This window comes from Anolis sagrei, chromosome 2, assembly GCF_037176765.1.
Source record: "Anolis sagrei isolate rAnoSag1 chromosome 2, rAnoSag1.mat, whole genome shotgun sequence".
In the NCBI taxonomy this organism is placed as follows: Eukaryota; Metazoa; Chordata; class Lepidosauria; order Squamata; family Dactyloidae; genus Anolis; species Anolis sagrei.
The window spans coordinates 174,597,097-174,612,620 of record NC_090022.1 but is presented as its reverse complement, the minus strand read 5'-3'; the positions used below and the strand labels follow the sequence as shown (position 1 = coordinate 174,612,620).

General features: G+C 42.7%; 1 protein-coding gene across 3 annotated transcripts in view; it reads left to right on the top strand.

Moving 5' to 3' along the window:
• LOC132767869 (ceramide kinase-like) overlaps positions 1-15,524 on the top strand; it is a 44,452-nt gene that overhangs the window by 21,132 nt on the left and 7,796 nt on the right. For all 3 annotated transcript variants that reach the window (XM_067464178.1, XM_067464179.1, XM_060763245.2), the window contains exons 2-10: positions 786-893; positions 3,789-3,914; positions 5,039-5,167; positions 5,289-5,352; positions 8,050-8,195; positions 8,383-8,457; positions 9,559-9,711; positions 11,540-11,645; positions 12,496-12,578. In XM_067464178.1, coding sequence (XP_067320279.1) covers positions 786-893; positions 3,789-3,914; positions 5,039-5,167; positions 5,289-5,352; positions 8,050-8,195; positions 8,383-8,457; positions 9,559-9,711; positions 11,540-11,645; positions 12,496-12,578 — 990 coding nt within the window. The remainder of the gene's footprint in view (positions 1-785; positions 894-3,788; positions 3,915-5,038; positions 5,168-5,288; positions 5,353-8,049; positions 8,196-8,382; positions 8,458-9,558; positions 9,712-11,539; positions 11,646-12,495; positions 12,579-15,524) is intronic.

Sequence of the window (15,524 nt, the reverse complement as noted above, 5' to 3'; positions counted from 1 at the left end):
TGCCAGAGTTTTTAAGGTTGGCTTTCAGCCCATCTTTAAATCTCTTTTCCTACCCACCAACATTCGGTTTTCTGTTCTTGAGTTCAGAGTAGTGCAACTGCTTTGGGAGACGGTTCAGCGGAGTTGATGGCGGAGGACCATCGCTTCAGTGCTGGTGGTCTTTGCTTCTTCCAGCATGTTGACGTTTGTCCGCTTGTCTTCCCAAGAGATTTGCAGAATTTTCCGGAGGCAGCGCTGATGGAATTGTTCCAGGAGTTGCATGTGACGTCTGTAGACAGTCCATGTTTCGCAGGCGTATAGCAGGGTCGGGAGGACAATAGCTTTATTAACAAGCACCTTGGTATCCCTACGGATGTCCCGGTCCTCAAACACTCTGTGCTTCATTCGGAAAAATGCTGCACTCGCAGAGCTCAGGCAGTGTTGAATTTCAGTGTTGATGTTGACTTTTGTGGAGAGGTGGCTGCCAAGGTAGTGGAAATTGTCAACCTTTTTCTAATGTTACACCATTAAGCTGTATCACTGGCATTGGAGAGGGATTGCCTGGTGACTGCTGGAAGAGCACTCCAGTTTTCTTGATGTTCGATGACAGGCCAAGCTTCTTATATGCTTCTGTGAAGGTGTTTAGAGAGGCTTGTAGGTCTTCTTGTAGCTTTTCCTTAAAAATGTACATTTTTCAAAATGTAGCTTTTCTTTAAAAAGGAGTTAAGACGGATGTTACGCCCTCTGTAAAGATATTTATTTTTCCTCTTCTTCCTCCTCCTCCTCCTCCTCTTCCTATCTCCCAGTCCAGGGATTCTCGATTCCCATCCAGGAGATGGTTACTGTGAGACTTGGAGCAGCCAGCAACGGACAGGAAGCCACCGTCCAAGAAAAAGATGATAATTGTTTTACTGGTAAGCAGGATATGTCAAAGCAGGTGGTTTTGTGGGAGTCTGCATGGTCCGTTACTATACTAAGGAACATAAATGTGGCTTGAAAGTCAAACAGTAAAGTTAAATCTGAAGCAGAATTGCCAAGAATGGAATACACTTCCAATAGCAGCCTCACAATCTTAGTCCTTGGCAGTAAAATAAGATTGGACCTGCCAAGAATTGGTAATGTGTTAAAGGCTGTTTCTAGTCAAGAGTCATTAAGCTAAAAGCCTTATAAATCATTATAAATTAAGCAAACCTGGTGCTAACCCTTGGCTTCAGGTTGTAGTCTTCACAAAGGACCAGAGCAAAAAGGAAAGGGCATAAATGTGTTTCTATAGAATACGAAAGGGTAGATATTAAATTCATTGCTTCAAGCAGTTTGTATCCCTCACTAATGAGCACCACCCAGACATAGGAGATCCCCAGGCAGTAAGAAACCAAGGGCTAGTGAACACTACCCTGGCAGAGGCATCAAGCAATTCAAAGGGAACAAAGGCCAGGCTACTTCTTTGCAGATACCCTCACTAATTGACTATGCTATCTTGGTTAAGTAAAGGTAAAGGTTTTCCCCTGACATTAAGTCCAGTCGTGTCCAACTCTGGGGTGTGGTGCTCATCTCCATTTCTAAGCCGAAGAGCCAGCGTTATCCGTAGACATCTCCAAGGTCATGGGACCAGCATGACTGCATGGAGCGCTGTTACCTTCCCACCGGAGCAGTACCTATTGATCTACTCATAATTGCGCATTTTCGACCTGCTAGGTTGGCAGAAGCTCGGTCTGACAGCAGAAGCTCATGGTTGGAGTTGGAGTATCCAACCATCACCCAAGTCAAAAAAGAAGCACCATTAAAGCCTTGGCAGACCGTGCAAAAAGAATCTGCGAACCCCACTTCCTCCAAGATGAACTGAACCACCTCAATTGGGCTCTCCAGGCCAATGGATACTCCACCTCAGACATCAGAAGAGCTGCAAGACCAAGAACAAGCCACGAGAGTCAAGATGAAGATCCACCCAGAGGAAAAGTGTTCCTGCCATACATCATAGGGCATAGGGAAGCTGATGAGGAAACACAACATACAAACTATCTACAAACCCACCAAGAAAATCCAACAAATGCTACGTTCAGCAAAGGACAGGAGGGATCCTCTCGCTTCTGCAGGAGTCTACCGTATACCATGCAGCTATGGACAAGTCTACATAGGGACCACCAAACGCAGCGCCCAGACACGCATCAAGGAACATGAAAGGCACTGCAGACTACTTCAACCACAGAAGTCAGCCATAGCAGAGCACCTGATGAACCAGCCTGGACACAGCATATTATTTGAGAACACAGAAATGCTGGACCACACCAACAACCACCATGTCAGACTACACAGAGAAGCCATTGAAATCCACAAGCATGTGGACAATTTCAACAGAAAGGAAGAGACCATGAAAATGAACAAAATCTGGCTACCAGTATTAAAAAACTCTAAAATTATAACAGCTAAACAACAGAGAGGAAAAAACCAGGCACAGATTAACACCTCCCAGCAACAGATTTCCCAGGCATAGGCAGGCCTTCAAATGCTAATGAAGGTGATCAGCTAACATTCACACCTAACTGCAGCAGGGAAGAGCTCCTTGCCCCACCCCAGCCATTCCACAGATATATAAACCCATTTTTCCTACTTCCAACAGACCTCACACCTCTGAGGATGCTTGCCATAGATGCAGGCGAAACGTCAGGAGAAATGCCTCTAGAACATGGCTCTATAGCCCAAAAAAACCCACAAGAACCTAGTGATTCCAGCCATGAAAGCCTTCGACAATACAATAATAATAATAATAACAACAACAACAAGAAGAGAGGTATATAAATAAGAAGAAGAAGAAGAAGAAGAAGAAGAAGAAGAAGAAGAAGAAGAAGATAGAGAGGTATATAAATAATAATAATAATAATAATAATTATTATTATTATTATTAATATACCTCTCTATCTCCCCGGGAGGACTCAGAGTGGTTTTCAAGTAACAGCATCAATACATACAGAGTAAACAACATTACCATAAGACTAACAAAAGAATATAAGCATAAAAATTGTCGCCATAACACATATATATTAAAAGTAACCCTGCCTGTTCAAGGCAGTTTAAAAGGCCGGGCCGAGATTAGTGCAAGCTCAAAAATTCTAGGGGCCCCGGGAATTAAGTGCAGTGCTATAGCAGGCAACAACAATAATAGGTCTATGGCCATATTCAACAATGTCTAGGGCTGAGCTAGAACTAGTCATTCTCAAAGGCTTGTTGAAACCACTAGTTCTTCAAGCTCTCACAAAAGGAGGGGAGGGATGGGGCTTGTCTAATTTCCCTGGGGAGGGCGTTCCAGAGGCTGGGGGCCACCACTGAGAAGGCCCTCTCTCTTGTCCCCACCAACCAAATTTGTGACGGTGGTGGGAGCAAAAGGAGGGCCTCCCCGGAAGATCTTAGAGTATATATACTTCACTTGCTTTACCATCATCAGGTCTTCTGAAGATGACAGCAACAGACACAGGTGAAACTGTTGCTAGAACACGACCATACAATCCAGAAATCACACAACACCCCAATTCTTATCCCCTGTATCTATTGGCTGAAGGAAGATAATTAAGAAGAAAGAGTCCTAATCCTACTTTCCTCAGATGCAACAAAGAAAATGCAATAGTGTTAGTATAGATATTTGCAAATGGTAAGATTTTGAATGCAAACTCAACATGTGCACTGTTTCAGAGCATTTGTTTTTTGTTTTTGTTTTTTAAACTGGGCAGTTCCTTCATGTAAGCTTTTAGAATTGTTTTGTGTTGCTTGATTCCTCTCCAGTTCTTCTGTCAACCCTTTCCTCCTTGTTCTCACAGTATTCTTTGTCCAGCGGGAGAAGCAAGAGCGTTGGAGCCTGGCGTCAATGCAGTTTACTGCCCCACCTCAGTCTCAGCTTGCCGTGCGCTGGGTCAATTCTCTCCAGATCTGGATTCACTACCACGGTTGGTGTCTCGCCTGACTACTTACTTATTTACTTACTTACTTACTTACTTACTTACTTAGGCGATCCCTCATAGGCCAAGGATGATGGTCCTCCAAGTGTAATATCCTGGCAGTGGGTCCATGGGTGACTGTGGAGCCCTATTCTTGATCTGCGTCTTCTCCCACAGTGAGGGCATTGGTTTCCAGGTGGAAGGCGAATCCAGTCGGGGTTGGCTTGACACGCCTTCCTCTTGGCACTTTTATCTCTTTCACCCTCCATTCATGCCTCTTCAAATTCTGCAGCACTGCTGGTCACAGCTGACCTCCAACTGGAGTGCTCAAGGGCCAGGGCTTCCCAGTTCTCAGTGTCTATGCCAAAGTTTTTAAGGTTAGCTTTGAGCCCATCTTTTCCTGCCCACCAACATTCCGTTTTCCATTCTTGAGTTTGGAGTAGAGCAACTGCTTTGGGAGACGGTGGTCGGGCATCCGGATAACGTGGCCGGTCCAGTGGAGTTGATGGCAGAGGACCATCGCTTCAGTGCTGGTGGTCTTTGCTTCTTCCAGCATGCTGACATTTGTCCGCTTGTCTTCCTGAGAGATTTGCAGGATTTTTCGGAGGCAGTGCTGACAGGGGTTGCATGTGACGTCTGTAGACTGTCCACGTCTTGCAGGCATATATCAGGTTTGGGAGGACAATAGCTTTATAAACAAGCACCTTGGTATCCCTACGGATGTCCCGGTCCTCAAACACTCTCTGCTTCATTCGGAAAAATGCTGCACTCGCAGAGCTCAGGCGGTGTTGAATTTCGGTGTCAGTGTTGACTTTGGTGGAGAGGTGGCTGCCAAGGTAGCGGAAATGGTCAACATTTTCTAAGTTTACACCATTGAGCTGTATTTCTGGCATTGGAGAGGGTTTGGCTGGTGACTGCTGGGGGAGGCAGATAATTCACAATATCTGCTCTAAAATGGATTTTCTGAGGCCATACTGCCATATAATCCAGTTCAATGTGGATTTTTTACAGCCGTGTGGACAGAGCCACACTATTGCATATCCTGAATGACCCTCACAGAGACAGGTGATTCACTACGACAGTGAGCTCATGGACCTTAGTGATATTCTGTGTTTTCTCTCCCTCTGCTTCAGGAATTACACGTCCCAGGAGTCTTCTTGTCTTCATCAACCCAGTTGGAGGCCGTAAGCGGGCAGTGGAGATCTATCAAACTCAGGTGGCCCCACTTTTCACTCTGGCTGGGGTTTATGTTCAAGTTGTGGGTGAGTCCCATTTGTCTTCTGCACCAGTCCCATCTTCACCTCAATTTTCTTGCAACATAACAGCCCCCTATAATCCTACAATGAACATGTTTCTCTTTTCTTCTTCTCCCCATCTTCTCAGAGACCTGCCGTGCTAAAGAGGCTCGTGACTACATCCTGGAGCAAGATCTCAGTGACTTTGATGGGTAAGGATTTCCTTCTGTGGGCTTCCCCTGTGGCATCTTTTAGGCTTCACATTCCTCATCCACCCTGTCTATGTCCCTTTGTGTGCCTTCAAGTGGTGCAGTGGGTTAAACCCCTGTGCCGGCAGGACTGAAAACCGACAGGTCGCAGGTTCGAATCCCGGGAGAGGCGGATGAGCTCCCTCTATCAGCTTCAGCTTCTCATACGGGGACATGAGATAAGCCTCCCACAAGGATGATAAAACATCAAAAATCATTTGGGCATCCCCTGGGGAACGTCCTTGCAGACGGCCAATTATCTCACAACAGGACGCTCCTGACACGACAAAAAAAAAAGTAATTTGTTGGCTGTTGACCTTATGAATTTCATATGGCTTTTTTAAGGCAAGAAGTGGTTTCGGCAGTTCCTTCCTCTGAAATATACCCTACAGTCCCTGATATTTGTTGTCAATCTCCCATTCAAATACTAACCAGGGCTGACCCTGCTTAACTCCCAAACTCAGACAGGATCTGGTGCCTTTAAGGCACGTGTATCAAACTCAAGGCTTGCGGACCGAATCCAGGAGAGCTTCTTACAGCAACACCAGAGGCACTCCAAGTGACCAGCTACTGGTCAAAGGACATTTAGTATTATGCTAAGTTTTTTAACACATTTTTTTAAAAAAAATACATTTATTTATTGATTGATTTACTATATTTGTATACCACTCATCTCAGCCCTCAGGCGACTCAGAGCAGTTAACAATAGCAAAATCCAATGCTCAAAAACATCATAAAATAGTTAAAAACAATTGAAACAGTATCATAATAAACAGTCAATATAAATCCATAAAACATCTCATTAGTGTCTCATAGTTAAAATCAAGATCCGGTCTCATTATCCAATGGTTCCATATTCCTATTTTCATTACACTGCCTGCTCGAACAACCAGGTCTTCACTTTCCTCCAAAATGTCAACAGGGAGGGGGCCGATCTAATATCTGTAGGAAGGATGTTCCACAGCCAAGGGGCCACCACTGAGAAGGCCCTCTCTCTCGTTCCCGCCAAACGTACTTGTGACGCAGGTGGGACTGAGAGCAGGGCCTCCCCAGACAATCTTAACACCCTAGCTGGTTAATAGGAGGAGATGCGTTCGGACAGGTAAGTTGGCCAGTACTGTACCCTCGGTACACTTCTGATACGATAAATAAAATAAAGGATATCATTTTTAATAAGTACTAGCTGTCCCCTGCCATGCGTTGCTGTGGCCCACATGGGGTTCTGTGTGGGAGATTTGGCCCAATTCTGTTGTTGGTGGGCTTCAGAATGCTCTGTGGTTGTAGGTGAACTATAAATCCCAGCAACTACAACTCCCAAATGTCAAAATTCTATTTTCCCCAAACTCCACCAGTGTTCACATTTGGGCATATTGAGTCTTCGTGTAGAGTTTGGTCCAGATCCATCGAGTCCACAGTGATCTCTGGATGTAGGTGAACTACAACTCCAAAACAAAAGAACACAACCCACCAAACCCTTCCAGTATTTTCTGTTGGTCCAATTCCATTGTTGGTGGAGTTCAGAATGCTCTTTGATTGTAGGTGAACTGTAAATCTCAGCAACTACAACTCCCAAATGACAAAATCAATTTTTTTGAGTGAAGGACATACATTGGGTTGTTAGGTGTCTTGTGTCCAAATTTGGTGTCAATTGGTCCAGGGGTTTTTGAGTTCTCTGAATAGCACAAACGAACATTACATTTTTATTTGTATAGATAGCTGTACTCACTGAAGTCCATAAGTCATACTGTATCCATTAAAATCCAAACAGCAACCTGCTTTCATAGAAGAACAAACACATACATCCACTTCCAATGAGGTGGTGAGCAGTCTGAATAAAAATGGAGTCCTGAGTCTGAACATACTCAGTAAAATCACATGTCTATAGCTCCTCCCACACCAAAGAGGTCAGTCAAACTGGCAAATCAACATACATATAGAATACAGGTTAGCAAATATATACATTAATAAATAAATAGTGAAAGACTTGGGAGGTTGGTATTTCCAACAAAAACTGCCTTCGGTACCTTCACAGAAAAAAGATATGACAGAAGTGTGGAAAAAAGTGTGGAAAAAATGCATTCTGAACTTTTTTCCCTACAATAAATATTCTGCATACTGAAAAAAGAGATCCAGCATGGTGTAGTGGCATGAATTTTGAACTCTTAGTTCTGGAGACCAGGGTTTGAGTCCCCATTCAGCCATGGAAACCGATTTGGTGATCTTGAAAAATTCAAGAAAAATTCACTTTTTCTTGCTGAGAAAACTCTGTGGCTGGTTAACTTTAGAACCACCAGAAGTCAGAAATAACTTGAAGCTATGCAATAATATAGGATCTTAAGGGTCAGATCAAAAACACATTTGCCTCTTAATTCTACAAAGCATATAAAGTGCTTATGATTTATCCCAGGGGATATTTCCTTGGATGTAGCTCTATATCATGCAGTATCCTATTAACAGTTCTACTCGCTTGGTGGAGAAAACAGTCTCCGAATTAGGTTCTTGTGGGTTTTTTCGGGCTATAGAGCCATGTTCTAGAGGCATTTCTCCTGACGTTTCGCCTGCATCTATGGCAAGCATCCTCAGAGGTTGTGAGGTTGATCTGTTTGATTTCCAGGAGCCACAAGGGAAGCTTAGTCCACTTTACATTCTTGAATCCCACAGGTTGGTGAGTGTCGGGGGCGATGGTACTTTCAATGAGATCATGCATGCCTTGCTTGACCGGACACAAAGAAAAGCAGGAGTTCCAGATGATGACATAGAGGCAGAGCTACTGTCCCCAAGACTGAGAATTGGGATCATACCTGCAGGTAAGGAGACTAGGAACAGGGACTTTCCTTTTGAAGGCTGTGGACCAAAATTAACAGTGAAGTGCAGGAAAGCAGAAGCAGGACGGGGACATAGTTAAGATTTGGCTCTTCCCGTTTGTGGAAAAACAGAAATGCAGACAGAAGTGCAAGCTGTCCTTTTTATGTTGTCTTTCATTTCTACCTCCAGGTTCTACAGACTGTGTGTGTTTTGCTACGGTAGGAACAAACGACCCTGTCACCTCCGCTCTGCACATCATCATAGGTGCTTGTTCTTCACTTTTTACCACTTATCCAACCTTCCCACTAAATTCCATAATATTCAGCTCAGTAGAGGATGGGGCATTGGCATTGTCTTTGCAGGGCAAATTGTAACATGGATTATTAAGATGATCTTCTTAGGCTGAAGATCCTACTAGATAACCACATACCCAGGGGCAGCTGAAGCAATAGGCAAGCTACGCATTTGCGTAGAGCGCAAATCTTCAAGGGGCGCTCTTAAGGCACCCCCAGGGGTGAAGGGAATGCCTTGATGCTGGGCAAAAATGGTATCGAAAAAGCCTTCAGTGCTGGAGTGGCATTCCTGGGCAACCAGCTGGTCCACTCGCTAACCTTCCAGCAACAACAACAGCAACAACAAGCAGAGCTTTCGAGCCAGCTGGGGGAGGTGGGGGCAAGGCCGGCCCCAAGGGATGCTGGGAGATGTAGTGCCCGCTTCCCGCTCGCAAAGGGTGACCGCCGAGCAACGGGATTCCCAACTCCCAGGGAGCCGCGCGGCAGCAGAGTATGTGGGCAGAGTATTTCCTGAAGGAGGGGAATGAATGGAAGCTGGAGGAAAGTAAGTGGGAGATGTTGCTGGGAAGTAAAGTAAAATGCCAAGGAGCGGAAGAAGAAGGCAAAGGGATTTGGGAGGAACTTTGAGGCTAGCCCAAAGATCTTCTTGCACAGGAAGCATGTAGGGCCCTTCCCCACAGCCCTATATCCCAGAATATCAAGGCAAGAAATCCCACATTATCTGAGTGTGGACTCAGATAACTCAGTTCAAAGCTGCACATCTCTTTTTGCTTGCTTTGCCTGGTTCAGGAGGCCAGAGAGAAACTTGTGTGTATCCTTTAGCAATTTGACCTTCACATACACATATGAGTTTGTAAAGATGTGGGAGACAGAACTGTGCTGCCGAGCACCAGGTTTTGCTGAGAAATGCAAACCCAGATCTAAGATCTCCTTTGTTAGTAAAGATGCATGCTTTTTCTCCCTTTTTTCTGATGTAAAGCCTTGTATTTGTGGAAAACTGCGCTGCTTTGGGGGAAGGAGGCATTCACTTTGTAATCTTTAGTCTTCAGCAGCCATTCCTTATGATTTCCAGGAGACGCCCAGCCTCTTGATGTTTGCAGCATTTGGCACAATGGAAAGCGCCTGCGCTACTCAGTCTCCCTCGTTGGTTATGGCTTCTATGGCGATGTTGTCAGCACTAGCGAGAAGCACCGTTGGATGGGTCCAGTGCGCTACACATATGCAGGTACAGTTGGATGAGGAGAAAAGTGTACAGTGATGCAGGGATGAGTGTGCAGTGAATAAATAACTATGGCAGACTGAAATCCGTTTTGTTAGTGATGAAAGGGACCAACAGCTCAGTAGCAGAGCCAGTGTGGTGTAGTGGTTTAAGACTACAACTCTGGTGACCAGGATTTGATTTCCCGTTCAGCCATAGTAAACCTGGGAAATTCACACACTCTCAGCTCCATAAAACCCTATGATAGGTTCTCCTTAGGGTTACCATAACTCAGAAACAACTTGAAGGCACATAATAACAACAACAGCAAGCTCAATAATATGAAAGATGGGTTGTTATAGGTTTTTCGGGCTATATGGCCATGTTCTAGAAGCATTCTCTCCTGATGTTTCATCTGCATCTATGGCAGGCATCCTCAGAGGTCTGTTGGAAACTAGGAAAATTGGGTTTATATATCTGTGGAATGTCCAGGGTGGGAAAAAGAAATGATCAAGGATCTGGAGAACAAGCCCTATGAGGAGCGGCTTAAAGAGCTGGGCATATTTAGCCTGAAGACGTGAAGACTGAGAGGAGACATGATAGCCGTGTATAAATATGTGAGAGGAAGTCATAGGGAGGAGGGAGCAAACTTGTTTTCTGCTGCCCTGGAGACTAGGACGCAATGGAACAATGGCTTCAAGCTACAAGAAAGGAGATTCCACCTGAATGTTCTCTGCGCTGGAGTGTGGTGAGGCTCATTCTTTGGAGGATTTTAAGCAAAGGCTGGATGGCCATCTGTCAGGGGTGCTTTTTTTCCTGCTTCTTGGCAGGAGGTTGGACTGGATGTCCTGGACTGTGAGAGCTGTTCAGCAGTGGAACTCTCTGCCCCGGAGTGTGGTGGAGGCTCCTTCTTTGGAAGCTTTTAAACAGAATTTGGATGGCCATCTGTCGGGGGTGCTTTGAATGCAATTTTCCTGCTTTTCAACAGGGGGTTGGACTGGATGGCCCATGAGGTCTCTTCCAACTCTATGATTCTAGTCTGTTGGAGCTAGGTGCAAATGTTTCAATTGGCCACCTTGATTAGCATTTGATGGCCTGACAGTTTTTAGGTGTGGCTTGTTAGTGCCTGGGGGAATCCTTTGTTGAGAGGTGATTAGCTGTCCCTGATTGTTTCTTGTCTGGAGTTCCCCTGTGTTTGAGTATTGTTTTACTGGTATAATCAGTTTTTAATTAGTTTTTCTTTTAGTCATTACATGTAGCCTGTGATTGTGTTTACTGTAATTTTATATCTTTATGCATTCCTATGTTTTATGTAATTATGATGTTGTTTATTGTTTTCATTTTTGATTTTATTTTGCTGTAATTTGTTTGGGCTTGGCCTCATGTAAGCCGCCCCGTTGGGGAGATAGTGGCAGGGTATAAATAAAGATTATTATTATTATTATTATTATTATTATTATTGTATTGTCGAAGGCTTTCATGGCTGGAATCACTCAGTTCTTGTGGGTTTTTTCGGGCTATATGGCCATGTTCTAGAGGCATTTCTCCTGACGTTTCGCCTGCATCTATGGCAAGCATCCTCAGAGGTGATTATTATTATTATTATTATTATTATTATTACTTTCTAACCGTTGGCAGCTGTGGAGGGATCTTTGAAAATACAAATGACACCCCTTATATGCTTTTGTCCAAGGAAATAAATGTGATTGATGAGTAATTTACTGTTTGTCCCAAAGCATGTGTAGCTAGGGAGTGAATGAAATCCTTTGGAGAATATGGTATTTGTCAAATTTCTCCAGAATGAAGCGACATGCATTTTTTGTAAACTACCAGCCTGTCTTTATAATTCTCCTAGGAGCCAAGGCAGTACTAAGCAACCGCAGCTATGAAGGCACAGTGGAGTTCCAGTTGGCTAGGACAGAGGAGTCCAACCCACGGGATCAGCAGCGCTGTCGTTCAGGGTAAGTCAGTGTTTCTCAACCTGAGGGTCGGGACCCCTGGAGGGGTCGCCAGGGGGCTTCAAAGGGGTTGCCAAAGACCATCAGAAAGCATAGTATTTTCTGTTGGCCATGTGGAGTCTGTGTGGGAAGTTTGTCCCAATTCTATCGTTGGTGGAGTTCAGAATGCTCTTTGATTGCAGGTGAACTATAAATCCCAGCAACCACAGGTCCCAAATGTCAAGGTCTATTTTCCCCAAACTCCACCAGTGTTCACATTTGGGCATATTGAGTATTTGTGCGAAGTTTGGTTCAATTCCATCATTGGTGGAGTTCACAGTGCTCTCTGGATGTAGGTGAACTACAACTCCAAAACTCCCGGTCAATGCCCATCAAACCCTTCCAGTATTTTCTGTTCGTCATGGGAGTTCTGTGTCCCAAGTTTGGTTCAGTTCCATCATTGGTGGAGTTCAGAATGCTCTTTGATTGCATGTGAACTATAAATCCCAGCAACTACAACTCCCAAATGACAAAAGCAATCCCTCCCCAACCCCACCAGCGTTCAGATTTGGGCGTATTGGGTATTTGTGCCACATTTGGTCCAGTAAATAAAAATACATCCTGCATATCAGATATTTAAATTACCTTTCACAACAGTAGCACAATTACAGTTATGAAGGAGCAACGAAAGTAATTTTATGGCTGGGGGTCACCACAACATTAGGAACCGTATTAAGGGGTCGCGGCATTAGGAAGGTTGAGAACCACTGGGGTAAGTAGAGGGGAGGGAGCTGTGTCAGTTGGAGCAGCTGAAAAAATAAAGTGATGGGGGGACTAGAGCATCCTGTAACATCTGCGTCTCCTTCTTTTCCAGCTGCATGGTGTGCTCAGACTCCAGTAAAAACCTGTTATCTGGAAGCAAGGAAGAAAATCTACTTGTGCTGGAGCAATCTCCAGGTAATAGGACTAGAAGACCCAATGTGGAATAATAATAATAATAATAATAATAATAATAATAATAATAATAATACTGCAAAAGGCCACCTTACTTGGATCTGTGTGCATCATTCGAAAATACATCACACAGTCCTAGATGCTTGGGAAGTGTTCGACTTGTGATTTTGCGATACGAAATCCAGCATATAGATCTCGTTTGCTGTGACATACTGTGTTTTTGTGTCAATACTACTACTACTACTACTAATAATAATAATAATAATAATAATAAACTTTATACACAGCAATAGAAAATCAAACATTAAAACACAAAGGAATTACACTATTATTAATTACAATTTTATTAATCATTTGAGCGTTCCCCTGGAAGCCAAGATTTGAATCCCTGCTCAGCTGTGAAATCCACAGGGCAACCTTGGGCAAAGTCATGCTCTCAGGAAAGCAATGGCAAGTATCTTCTTGCCCCCCACAAAACGAAAGCCATTCTAAGCTCACCTTGGGATAATCATAAGTCAGAAATTACTCGAAGGCACATAATAAATAAAAGTAGCCATTGCAATTGGTGCGCAATTTACTGGTTGGGATTGAAATGATCAAGTAAATATACAGTGACATATAGTTAGAGACATAGAGCTGTAAACACTAATGTAGGTTTTAGGACTGAATAAAAGGTAAAGGTAACCGCTTCGAGTTGCCTCTGAGCTGAGAGGAGCGGTGTGTGTGTGTGTGTATGTATATAACACACACACACACACGTAATGTTAGTTTGTGGGATTAACATAACTCAGAAACCACTGGACGAATTGACGAAATTTGGACAGTACACTCTTAACAGACCAATGAGTGTTCATCACCCCTAAAATTAAAAAACAAAAACAAAAAACCCCAGCAGAATGGACTTAAAAACCTCAAAAATACACAATACACACACACATATATATCTTGGACAGTACATCCCTAACAGACCAATGAGTGTTCATCACCCCTAAAATTACCAAAACAACAACAATAAAGAACCCAGCAGAACAGACTTAAAAACCTCAAAAATACACCATATATATATAGAGAGAGAGAGAGAGAGAAGACAGTACAGTACACCCCTACAGACCAATAAGTGTTCATCACCCCTAAAATTACAAAAAAAACAACAGCAAAAAACCCAGCAGAAGGGACTTAAAAACCCCAAAAATACACCATACACACACACTCATATATATATACACATGTGTATGTTTGTGTGCATGTGTATATGTATATGAGTGTGTGTGTATACATATACACATGCACACATACATACACATGTGTATATATATACCCAAGCACACACAAATATACACACACGTACATACATCTACATACACACACATATATACATATACACATGCAGACACAAATATACACATGCACACATATATAAACACAAATAAGCATATAGACAAGCACACACATATACACAATATACACATATAAACATACAAATATATGCACACATATATACACATATGCACACACATACAAACACACACACACATATATACACACGCAAACACACATATATACACTGATACACAAATATTTAAACACATATACACACACACAAAACACATATATACAGACTGGGCCACAGCAACGCGTGGCAGGGGACAGTTAGCATACATTGACATTAAGTCTAGTTGTGTCCGACTCTGGGGGGTGGTGCTCATCTCCATTTCTAAACCAAAGAGCCGGCATTATCCGTAGACACCTCCACAGTCATGTGGTCGGCATGACTGCATGAAGCGCCATTACTGAATATTTATTTATTTATTTATTTATTTATTTAGTACACTTGTATACCGCTAATATCTCAGCCTAGAACGGCGACTCATTGCGGTTTACAACAATAAAACAACAATATTCCGAATAAAAAATATAAAACACATATATATACAATACACAGTATTGGGCCACCAATACAGACCAATGCATCTCTTAAATTAAAATCATAATCCAAATTCGTTGTCTGTAATTGCCAGTCCTTAGTCAAAACTTCATCGCATCGGATTAGCCAAATGCTTGCTCAAACATCCATGTTTTCAGTTTTTTTCGAAATACCATCAGCGAGGAGGCTGATCTTATCTCTATAGGGAGGGCATTCCAAAGCCGCGGGGCCACCACAGAAAAGGATAGAATAGAGAACCTAAATGTCCTGAATCTCGGGTTAGTTGTTTTATTCACTTCTAATCCTCTTAAACCAGAACCATGAGTGTGTAGAATAGTGATCACAATATATGTGCGAATAGATTGGGGGGTGGGATAAAATATTTCTTGCTTGTTTTAAAAACACATATTGCCTTTCTCATTTATGGATATAAAAAATAAAACAGGTTAGAATGTATATTACAATTCATAGGGATCTGCATCTCAGCCCTAGTACTGTGTGTCTTATGGATCTGAATATACAGTTCTGCTATATATTGCATTTTACTAGAGTTGGAGTGGGGAATTATCCTAAACATCTGTACTTGCCTTTTATTAATTACTAGTTCTCATTACTGCAAATTTTATATAACTTTTCATCATTTATATAGTGCAAAATTTGGTAGGTTTTTTGTGGTGTTTTTTGTTTAACAATTCAAAACATGGAATTACACAGACCTTGTGCTTTTAGCCCATCACTTGATAAGTCAGATGTGGTTTTTAAAATATTCTTATATTTTCTAAGAGATCTGAACCAAAGAACAATGTCATAGCTATGCCTCTTATTCTTAAGGGACACATGCTTATGTTGTTTTGTTAATTTTATGTTATGCTGTTTACTCTGAATGTCTTGGTGATGTGACTTGGAAAACCCCAAGTCCCCCTCGGGGAGATAGAGTGGTATATAAATAAAGTATTATTTATTATTATTATTATTATTATTATTATTATTATTATTATTCTGACACAAAACCACAGTATGTCACA